Source organism: Aquila chrysaetos, chromosome 13 (assembly GCF_900496995.4).
Source record: "Aquila chrysaetos chrysaetos chromosome 13, bAquChr1.4, whole genome shotgun sequence".
Lineage (NCBI taxonomy): Eukaryota > Metazoa > Chordata > Aves > Accipitriformes > Accipitridae > Aquila > Aquila chrysaetos.
In genome coordinates, this window is record NC_044016.1 from 12,300,839 (window position 1) to 12,312,841 (window position 12,003).

Below are 12,003 nucleotides of genomic sequence, written 5' to 3' on the forward strand. Positions count from 1 at the left end.
ATTGTTTCTTAATTTAGGGTAGCTTGAAGACCTAAACTGTCTTTCAGTGCCCTTTTAATATTTTTTTACACTATGAAGGTACACATTTCCTTAGTGCAGTGTGAGAATGTAGATTGTTTGGAACTGTGTTAACTTCGCTGGTCCTCCAGTCTTTTAGTCTGGACCTTTTTAATTTCTTGTCACCACTGCTAGAGGAAGTGCTAGTTCTTGTGTTACATCTCCAATTGAATGTGTACGTAGATAATTTAATGAGAATTATAGAAAATAATGGCATAGTAGCAAAATTAACTTTTTGTAAGTATTTTCTGGAAATACATGGAAGGACTGGATAGGAGGCCTTGTTAGAAAAGGATTTATGTTGTGTTAATATTTATGTACAAATATCTAAATGACTGAGAGAACCATTTTTTATCTTACTAGAAAATAATTGATTCTAAGTTAGATATGACTGACATAATTGTACTCCAAGATTGAACAGAAAATCCCTCTTCTCTAGGAAATCTGAAGGAAGCAAGTGATTCTTGGACCCAGGTTGGTTCCAACCTGTTCTGCTTAAAATTGGGGTAATCTTTGAAATTTAGGAAATTACAGTAAAAGGCCAGAGAGAGGAGGGACCTTGGGTGACAGGCTTTTTTTTCTAGATAGCAGTGGCGAAAGTGGTGTCTTTCCATAAATTTTCAGACTGCTGCAAAATTTGTCAATTAATGACTCGTAGAGGGCCTGACTGAGCAGCAGATCTTCACTTATGTGAATCGTTCAGAGTTGCTGAAGTGGTCTTGATGATCCCTGCAAGGGGGCCCTGTGTGTATGGATGATAAGACTGGAGGTTAGTCTTGTGGACTTGATTAGAAACTGGGAGCCTTTAAGCCTTTATTTGGCAATTAAAAAACAAGTCCTTGAAAACCACTGTGATCTTCAGAGCTGAGCAATGGATGAGAAAAATAACATTTACTAGAAGGTTTAGTTGAGAAAACAAAACCCACACACAAAACAGTTTATCCCAAGAGTAAAGCAGTTTATCCCAAGTGTTGCATCCCAGCTGTTCTGCATTTATTATGTTCTTGCTATCCTTATTTGAGCCACAAACTTTGAAAAGAATAAACTTTTTTATTGATTGTTGGTTTAGCAAAGAGTATTAATCATACAATCATAGAATATCCTTAGTTGGAAGGGACCGAGGAGAATTGTCGAGTCCAACTCCTGACTCCACAAAGGGCAGGTAAAGTGAATGAGATAGGAAGGGAAATCAAGGCAGTAATTTATTGTGAGCAAGGAAAATCACTGCCCTCCACAAGGACAGTTTGCTGATGCTATTTCTTTTGCTGCTATCAAAGCTGAAGGGAAATAACAGAATGTAGATATTACATAAGTGTGAAAGTATGCAGTAACAGAATGTCAAGAACGGGAATTTATAGTCTAGACCTGGCTGCCTTCTTCACCATCACGGGGAAAGTGGGATATATCAGTTCGTTCTTTTTTTTCTGGTGGGGGTAGGGAGGAATTGTGCAAAGGATCATATGTGAGTTGAGGAAGTGAAAATTGGATGTCCCTGAAATACAGATCTTTTATCGTTATTTACAAAGCTATAACATTGACAAGATTGGAGACTGTGGTTTTAACATGATATTGTAGGAGAGCTTGGTGTACCATGTTTTGTTTCAGCAGGATATTAAATGCTCCATTTGCTTTGTGTAGAGAAATTCCTGCTGATTTAATTTGATCTAATTGCAATCTTAAAGGAACGTTATAAGAATAATTGTTTGTTTTCTTTACAATTGCTTTAGCTTACTCATTTAGCCATAAGCATTTCATTCAGATGTAGACGCAAGGGGTTTGATTCAGATTTTGGTGGGACATATTTGTATCCAGATAGGACAGTGCAGACTGCAAGGGCAACTGCACCACAGGCATGGTTTATTTTGGAGGAGAGAAAATAGCAATGCAGAAGTATTGTCTGTCTTGGATGTACTCAGTGGGAAAGCATTGCACCTTCCACACAATCGTGTACAGATTGCTTCTCAGCAGACTTGAAGATGTCAGGTAAGTTAACTGTGCTGAGCCCAGGCTCAGACAGGCTATCTTTAGACTATCCCCAGTACCTGAGGTAACTCAGGTTTCCCTAAACTAAACTGCTTTGTGTACAACTCCCTTCTCAGAATTTCATTGTGTGTTTTGGGGCCTGTTGTTATTTAATGCCAAGTCTTTGAAAAAGTCCCTTACTTCTCTACTTCATTTTTCACCTGAGTTTTAAATTTAGTTAGATCTCCCTGTGTTAAAAATGCCAAGCTGCTATGCTCTTAGGCTTAAGAAGTGGTTGCAGGATTATGGATGGCGTTAGAGTTTTGTTACTATTTTCAAAGACAGTATCTAACGTCACAGCATTGTTTATGCTATTGAATAAGACTGTAACGTGACCAGCAGTGCTATGAAAAAGGAATGATTGAAATTAAAATCCAGCTTTATCTTCAGTAGCTCTGTTGTGCTTTTTCTATTTATAGTTTAAAGCTTTTTTTTTTTTTTCCAGGTTTACATATATAGGCAGGTCAGACAAGTTACATGTTTCTATGAAGTGATTCAGCAAACATCAGGAACAATTTAAAAAGTCTGATTTCCTCAATACGTGTCCAAGCACAGTGTTAGCAAGAGTATTAGAAATGGAGATCCAGCTAAACTTTTTAAAAGACAGTAACATAAAGAGGTCTACATTAATAAAAAAATTTTATTTCACAGTGGATGTAGGAGCAGTACTAAAACTTTTATTGAGAAGTATAGGTTTATTCCAAGTGGTGTTTTTCAGACAGAGAGTATTCCTTATTCCTATGTGCGCCAGACATCTAGAAAATGTAATGTGGGTTGACATCAGGAGTTGCCTATTTTGAGACTTCAGCCAGACATTACTTGTTCTGTGTCTAACTTCTGGTAGAGCATTAAAAGTAGGAATCACCAAGCCCTTGTCCACTGCCATCTATAGATGGTCTAAGACTGTAGGGAATTAGAGAAACAGATTTTTAAAACACTTGATTAATGACTTGCTGGAATAACTGGGGAAGAAGGGGATTCCCTGAGAATAGAGGCCTCAGTCGTGAACTTCTTGGCACTTCAAATCAGTTGATTTTTCTTCTAGAGTTTCATGTTTTATTGTTGCGACTTTATGCAACTTTGCATAACGTGCTCTTAAGTAGTCTGACACCACCACATGTGGAAGAAGTCCCCTTTGGAAGATGGTAATGTCTGGTGGCAGGCTACTGGCAACAGTGATCCGTGACGTACTGGCAGCTGAAACTGAGATGTGGTGGAGATGAGGCTCTCTTTTCCAGTGTGTTCCTTGATATCTCAGGCTGTTAAGAAGGCTTGCCCATCACACTTGTGTGCATACTCCAGCCAGAGATATGAAGAGGTAGAAACTATAATTTAACAAAGAAGTTGGATTTCTATAAAATCCCTGATTTCTGGCAGGTGAACCACTGAATTAATTTTAATTTTTGTTTTGGGTAGGGTTTTGTTTATGTCTCAGAATTTTGGAGGAAGAAGAATAATTTTTTTCACTGAAAAGCCAGGTTAAAAAAAAAAAATCCAAAAAGTAAATCTTCACGGAACACTTATTTTTCTTTGCTTTCTCCAGGTTTCAAATTTTAAACTTTTTTCAGAGTTACGTTTCTGAAACATTGTTAAATTTATCCTCAAGGAGTTGCTAGAAATATTAAATAAAATGAAGTATACTATAGCTCTGAACTTGGCGAGGTTTTCAAAATATTTACTTTATATATTTCATAAAGTAAAATCTACTATTTTAAACTCCTGCGAATCCTTTTGTCTGAAATAAAAAAAATCAAATTTGGGGGCTTTAATGTAAGCTGCAAGCAATAGCTATAACATAAAACCTGTTTCTAAGTCATTGGGGAATAACTCTGAGGATATTGCAATTTGAGCCTCTGGTATATGTTTTTCAATCAGAGAACTAGCACTGTCCATGCAATGACAACACAGATGGAGCAGTGTTTTTCCTATTACTTAACCAATGCAACTAAATTCAAATACATTTGTGACTAGCTATTTGAGCTGGCAACTTGCAGGTCTTCAGAGTTTGTACAAACTAGCCATATATTTACATTTTTTACAGTAACCATTAAAAATCAAATAAGGATAAACAATTCAGATTCTGCTGAAGCCTCCTAGCTTTTTGTGAATAAGCCTGGTAGGGCCCAGTTGACATTTTAAAACTCTTCTCATCACAGTAAGTCAAGCAGTGACATATAATCCACACTCTATTCAGTGAGACAAATAAACACATTAATTATGATAATAATAGAAATCTTAGCTGTAACTAATTCATGTTGTTGCTACTCATCTGGTGCTCTAAAATAAATGTTTTTATTTTGTCTGTACAGTAATGTGCTTCAACAGAGAAAATTAATGCATTTGTATAGTAAACTGTCTGCAAAATGTTGCCAAGCTGTGTTTTAAAACATGAACAGATAAACTGTGTTTCTATTTGTGCAAATCACTGAAAGTGTAACTTCAGTTTATTATCACTGTAACACTTCTTTGGGTTACTGTGGCACTGATACTCTGGCTTTTTTTCCTTAAGGTCTTACTAGAGGAAAAGAGTGATTAAAGCCTCTGGTTAATGAAAAATAGTATGTTCTCTGCAGTGCAGTTGGTCATTCGCTTCTCATTGCGTGTCTCAGTTTGCATTTGAGAAATCTTAAGAAAATTCAAAGCAGCAAATCACCTCCATGCATCATCATCTGCTAGCTGTACTGTGTTGGAGGACCAAACTACAGGCTATTCAGTGGCTGTCAAGCTGTGCAGTTTATCTGTGGGATGGGTACAGAATGCTCTACCTTGATACCAAATGGTGGCTCTGTTTTTTTCTGGCTGGCAGATATTCATTGCCTTAAAACAATGCACCAAGAGGAAAAATTATTTTTGCTCTGGTGCCTCTACTTCCCTTGAATCTTCCTTCTCTCTGTAAAATGGGAGAATTTAAATTGCGTACCTTTCTCAGATAATGAGGGAAGATTTTCAGTTGAAGCCAAGCAGACATGTGGTGATCACAGAGGGGGTTGGACCCTGTTTTGAGTTTGTGTGGTGGGGTTTTGGTAGTGAGGGAGGGGCTGCTGAGGTGGCTCCTGTGAGAAGCTGCTAGAAGATTCCCCGGCTCCAAGTCAGACCGGCCTCTGGCCAAGGCGGAGCCCATCAGCGATGATGATGATGGTAGCGCCTCTGGGAGAACAGACTGAAGAAGGGGAACCTGCAGTGGGGGAGGACATTGGAATGTGAGAGAGACCCCTCTGCAGACACCAAGGTCAGTGAGGAAGGAGAGGAGGAGGTGCGCCAGAGGAGGGGATGCCCCTGCAGCCCGTGGTGAGACGGCAGGCTGTCCCCCCCCAGCCCATGGAGGGGAGTGGGGGAGCAGATGCCCACCTGCAGCCCGGGGAGGACCCCACACCAGAGCAGGTGGATGCCCCCAGAGATGGCTGTGACTCCATGGGAAAGCCCGTGCTGGAACAGTCTGTGCCTGAAGGACTGCACCCCGTGGAAGGGACCCACCCGGGAGCAGTCTGTGAAGAACTGCAGCCTGTGGGAAGGACTCACATTGGAGAAGTTCGTGGAGGACTGTCTCTGGTGGGAGGGACCCCACGCTGGAGCAGGGGAAGAGTGTGAGGAGTCCTCCCCCTGAGGAGGAAGGAGCAGCAGAGACAACGTGCGATGAACTGACTGCAACTCCCATTGCCGTCCCCCTGTGCTGCTCGGGGGGAGGAGGTCGAGAAAACCGGGAGTGGAGTTGAGCCTGGGAAGAAGGGAGGGCTGGGGGAAGGTGTTTTAAGGTTTGGTTTTACTTCTCATTATCTTTGTTTTGATTTGATTGGTAGTAAGTTACATTGATTTTGTTTTTTCCTCAAGTTGAGTCTGTTTTTTGGCCATGACCATAAAGTGGTGAGTGATCCCTCCCTGTCCTTGTCTCGACCCATGAGCTTTTCTTTTATTTTCTCTTCCCCATCCCACTGGCGGGGGAGGAGTGAGGGAGCAGCTTCATGGTGCTTTGTCACCAACTGGGCTTAAACCACAACAGACCCGAGTCTCTCATCGCTGGCTTTGGACACGACGGGTAAATACACTGTCCTTAGTGGAATTATGCTTGAGTACAGTTGGTAGGACCCTGTGACATGGACTAACTTCAGATCTTCTGGTTCTGTTCAAATCTGTTTAGGAGGTGAAAAAAAAAAGAGAAAGATCAGGCCAAGTTTTTTGTTTGTTTTTAAATTTCAGGAGCATTTTAGCTGAGCAGTCAATAAAATAGAGACCAACACACAAAGAATCTGTGTTTGCCTTTACAGCAGTTGGTGTCTCCCTCCGCTTGGAGGTGGAGGACAAATCCTGAGGGCACAGGCCAGTGTGGGTGCCTCAGGGAGCTGTGATGGGAAAGTCGTTGTGCAGGTGTGGCAGCAGCTGTGGATCAGCATCACGGATAACTGTATTTGCTAACACCTGATTTCCAAGATATGCTTAGTGCTGCCTTGCTACTGAGGTACCATCAAGCAGTGTTTGGTCATTCTAGCTTATCTTTGGGTTTGCTGAGACTATGTCAGATCACAATACTTCTATAGTTCAAACGTGCAGATGAAGGCAGATCTGGAAGGGGCCTCAGCTAGATTCTGGTGTGGCTGCTGTAACAACTATTACTACTGATTTAAGAATGATTCTAACATGAATATTTTGTCTGATGTACTGAAAATCCATGGATTCATGTGAATCCCATCAAAGTCCATACTGACTTGGAAGACCTTTAGCACATGAATCCATGGCCTCATCTTCTCACCCAGCTGCTATCACACCAAAACTGCACCATGACCCGCAGACACCCAGAACCCAAAAGTGAACTGAGTAGCTTATCAGTCAAAATATTGCACATAGAGTCATATTTTTTCAGAGTAGGGTGGAATATCTTCTGTCTGAGAGCTCTTCAATACTTTCTGTTTGTAAAAGTGAAAAAACTAAGCGTTGTTCTGGTAGGCACATCAAGGCAATACAGCTGTAATGTACAAGCATGTTTTTTTTCTCAAGCAGAATCAGCAAAATACTTGGCTAAGTTGCAATAGTCAGATCTTTATTACTGGTGTTGCTTTCAGGAGACGGAATGGATGTGGCTTGACCTTTTGGCTGACTCAGGCTGAATTTGCAGTGGTAACAGAGAAATCTTTTCACTTATAAGATGAATAGCAAATTTGACATGGAGAAAAGATTGGGAAAGAAAAAATACGGAAACAGAAGGTGCTGGTTTTATAAAATAATTCTTCAGTGTTTAAATATATCAGGGTTTGGGGACTTGTTATTGTAATTAAAACAAACAAGCAAACATAAAAGGCAGAAAACTATTTGGCTTTCCAGTGCATACTGAGCTGATGGTGGAAAAGGTCCTCAGCCCACAAATCCAGCAGGGAATACAAATGATTGATGGTAAAAGCTTAGATCATCCACTTTAAGTGTGATTGACGGTGTTCCTGGCAAATGTCTGGAATTCAGCAAGCTGGGAATGAGAAATGCAAAGTACTGACAAAAGGCCATCTGCATTTCTCTAGTTTTTTAATCTTTCTTCAGAGGTAAGGTGAAATATATAAAGCCTGGAGTTATATGTAAAAAGAGGCTTTTGACTCAGTTTCTCTAGTGCAGCCATTAGACTTTGCCAGCCACCTTCTGACACACCTATAAGTCTCATCTTACTCTTCTTGCTTCCCAGTTACAGATGTTTTTGATAAAACACCCACTTAATCTGCCCTTTTTTTTTTTCCTTCCTTCCCTTTTCCTAAGTGATTGATCTTACTTTATGGAGAACATATAAACGAAGGGAGATGGTATGCAGTTCCTTGTTATGTTTAAGATTATTGTTCTAATCCAGTGCAGGTACTCCTGGGTGGAATTTTACTTCCTGCTTGCTATAAAGACTTGCTACTGCTCCTTTTTTTCCCCATTTTTCTGTGAATGTCAAACACAAATTTTTTAAAATCTGACAATCTAGATTGATAGTTTTGGTGTGCATCATTTAGAAAATGCACTTGACAGAAAGCAAGCAGTGTGATGCTTGCACATGTGCCTTGCTTTGGAAATCGAACTGTAATGTAGGATTGACTTTTTAGTAGCTCACTGGCTGTTAACTCAATGAACTTCAAGGAAATTCTTAATGATAGAAAACAGTACAACTTCTTGTTTTAGCCTGGTTTGTCTTTTTATAAAAAATTGAGGCTTCTGTGATCTGACTCAGTCTCTGGTTCATGTGTTGCTTTTCTCTGTTTTGGTTTGGCTCAGTGGGCACCAGCAGACGTAGCTCCTTCATGTGCTGCTCTTGTCACCAAAGGGAAGCAGCTCCCTGGGGTGGCAGGAAACTGCAGGAGGGGGAGTTTTTCAGGCATTACAAATAGCAAGGGAAAAACGGGGCTGCTGCCACAGGTGAAGAACACGGTTGTGTCGTTCTGTGTTACGTTGAAAGCAGAATTAAATGTTAAAAAGAGTAAGATGTAACTAACTTCTGCTGTATGCCATTTCATATGCAGGCAAAGCAGCACCATGCTGTTTGTACTTGCATTCTACTAATTATTCTTCATGTTACTGTGGGGCAGTAAAATAATTATTGTCATTTTAAGGTAGGGAAACTTGTCTGGAGATGTTAAGAAATACGCTTAGAAACGAGCTAGAATTCCTCTCCCTTACGCTTGGACTACCAGCTCTAACTGTTGCTCATCAGTGATGGCACATTTCAATGCTTGATAGATTCCAGAACGTTAATTAAAACAGTTGTTTAGCTAATTGCCTGGAAGATTGCAAGTAAAAGCATATTTATTCCAAAGGCAAACAATCCATTTTTACCCAGTGAAGCATATCAGTTTTTATGGTGCATAAAAATTGTTTTACTTCAATTTTGAATATATTGTGCGTTTGTCTGTCTAAAAGCCTTGTAGATGATGATCTATTTTAAGTGCATGGAAGCTTTTTTTCTTAGGCCATTTTTAATGTATCTGCTAAAAAAGTGTATGTTTAAATAATTGAAAGTGTGAAAAGTCATTGCCATTAAAATGAAAAGTTGCTTACTGCATGGGGCTATTGGACTACCACCATGCTTACTGATACGCAGCCTTTGCAGTATTTCTGGATGTTGGTACTGTCCTATATAAAGAGACTAGAGGTGGAAGGAAGGGTATCATTATGGTGCCTTTGCCTAACTTTGTGGGGAAAAAATGTGCATATCGAGCAGGTGGTTTCACTGTATATATGCATTTAAAATGGAAATATAGTCTATGCTCCTCCAAAGTGTTCAGGGACTAAACTGGTCCCTGGCAGGTGGACTGCATAGGGCTTTTGTGGAAGACTGGGGGCACATCAGTGTGAACCACAACTTACTGCACTATGGCATAGATTACCATCAGGCTGATAGCTTCTCCTCAAAGAGAAAATGCTTATCATCTAATGGAAGAAATTACATAATGGTGGAAGTGCAGCTCAAGGGCTGAAATGGGAGTTCTGTGTTTAATTTAGAAGTTTTCTTGATCTCTTTACTCATGATGGTTGTCTTGACTTTCATGTAGACTCTCATACATGACTATTTATTTAGGGAATGAAATCTAAAAGGGCCCGGGTGAAGTCAATAAACTAATATATATTTTGATGCTTTGGCTTTAAGAATTGCTACGGGCAAAATATTACTTGTAAGACAAGGGACCATCTGGTCCATCCCTACCACAACTTGATAGACACTGTGAATGTATTTCTTCGTTGTTTGTGTTAAGTGATGTGCAGTGGTGATATAACACAGCAGAGGTTTAAGAGGAAAATACCATTCAAAACAAAAACAGTGCAGTTTTTCATTATCAAGGTAACAACTGAATATTCTTATCTTGTTATCATTATATGTCAGAAAACAGAAAAAAAAAAAAAAGACCATTACTCTTTAAAGGAGCTTGTAACTTTCTCCTAAACACTCCCTTTGGTGCCCAGCCTAAGCTGGAATATAACCAGTGAAATCCTGACTGGGGGCTGCTCCTCAGGCAGATTTTGGTATACTTGTTCTGCGTTGTAGTGCCTAGACTGGTGTAAATGCCCTCATTGCAATATTCCTCAGTAGGGACTTCACTGGCTGCCCCAAGCTCATAGAGGCAGGCACATGGGAAGGTTGTAAAGAAATGGCCATGTTTTCTTTCTTCCAGGGTGTAACAGCTAAATATTCTTGCCTTGTCAGTATTATCTTGGCGATAACTAGCATGTACTCTTCTTGTTTTGGACTATGTTGTTACCTTAAACCTCCGCTGTGTTATATGGGGACACATATGCACAACTACTGAAAGATTTTCTTGAGAATCTTACCAGCTGAAAAGCGTTAGAGCCACCAGATTTGAGAGATCTGCTCTTTCATACTGTTGTAAAGACAGACTTTCTGGCAATGATCTAGCGAACTAGGGCAAACTTACTTTAATACTGATGTATGGTAGTGTTTCATTACAGTCTGTAACTGCACTGATATATTATACAAGATGGTTTTATTGACACAATAGTGGGTAATTGTTAGCCAGATTAAGAAAACTCAACAACATAGATGTGAGAAACAAATCCTTTGCATGCCAGGTAAAAGAAGAAAGGGAAAAAGCATTTCCTCTTAATTAATCTCTTTGAAAGGGATCAGAACAGAACATGAACCAAGAATGAACTGTTTGTCTTGATTTTTTATTTAAAGGGGACTTGTCACATGAAACACTTTTGATTGTAGTTTATTCTTATGAAATTTTACTGGGCTGTTGTAATTAAGAAAAAGATAGTGGAAAAGGTTATCAATGACATATTTCAAAGATTATTTTTTTTCCAGACAGAATTTTTTTCTGACTACATAAAATAGAAGAACCTTGACTGCATAAATGAGATATATGTTCTTTTATATTTTTGGTGGAAATAGTACCATTATTGAAAGCAATGCTGCTGCTTTTCTCTAGGCAAAGGAGACGTTTTTGGTGATGTGTTCTGGAAGGAGTCTACCCTTGCCCAGTCCTGTGCTAATGTAAGGGCTCTGACTTACTGTGATCTTCATGTCATTAAGAGAGATGCCTTGCAGAAAGTGCTGGAGTTCTATACGGCCTTTTCACACTCCTTCTCCAGAAATCTCATTTTGACCTACAACTTGAGAAAAAGGGTAAGTAGCTTTGATTTTAACATGCACCATATAAATGATCACTTTTAAGGACTGTCTGTATGAAAAAACAGAATTGCTTGAATTTTGGCATTCTTCATAAGAAGGTTTTTCAGAGCTTGCCTAAGAGACACTGCTAGCATGTAGGTTTAAAAAGCTGTAAGTATTTATTTCAGTGCTAGTTTTATAGAGAGCTGGACTGTGTATATTTGAAAGTATTTTACCTTTCTATGAAGTGGACGGATTCCAGCATATTTGCGAACTGTCATGCACTTGTGATAAACAGTGTTCACTACTTTCTGCAACTTTAGTTTGTAAAGCAGCTAAAAAGATGTTAGGGGTGTTGCCTGAAGTTACAAGGAAAGTGGAAGGAAAGGTATGAAATCTAATATATGGAACAAAAGTCTACAACAGTAGTCACAATGGAAAAGTAATATGAACACGACTGATTCTATCAAGAGTTGTTTCTTTTAGTATCAATCACATTTGGGAATTACTTTGCTTATCTATAATGTTTCCATTTTCTTATCCTTGATTTTTTGGCTCTTTTCATTTCTTCCTGTGTGCCAGTTCAAGTTATTTTGTCAAACGCGAATCATCATAACCTAATATCCCATTTTAAATTCTCTGTGTAATCTTCAGTGAACCACCTCTGTAGATATTTATTAAAACTGTAGTAGATATAATTCAGTTGATATGATTTTAAGATGCAATGTAGAAGACAATAATATTACATTGAAAGTAAATACATGGGAGCACCAATACTTGCTTTAAAATATTATGATATAAAGATACTTGAGATCAGCTAAAGAAATAATTTTGATAGATTTTTT

At 39.2% G+C, this 12,003-nt stretch overlaps 1 protein-coding gene across 1 annotated transcript in view; it reads left to right on the forward strand.

Moving 5' to 3' along the window:
* Positions 1–12,003, forward strand: part of KCNH1 (potassium voltage-gated channel subfamily H member 1) — a 186,556-nt gene that overhangs the window by 96,390 nt on the left and 78,163 nt on the right. The window contains exon 10 of the mRNA XM_030035700.2: positions 10,977–11,173. Within this exon, the coding sequence (XP_029891560.1) occupies positions 10,977–11,173 (197 nt within the window). The remainder of the gene's footprint in view (positions 1–10,976; positions 11,174–12,003) is intronic.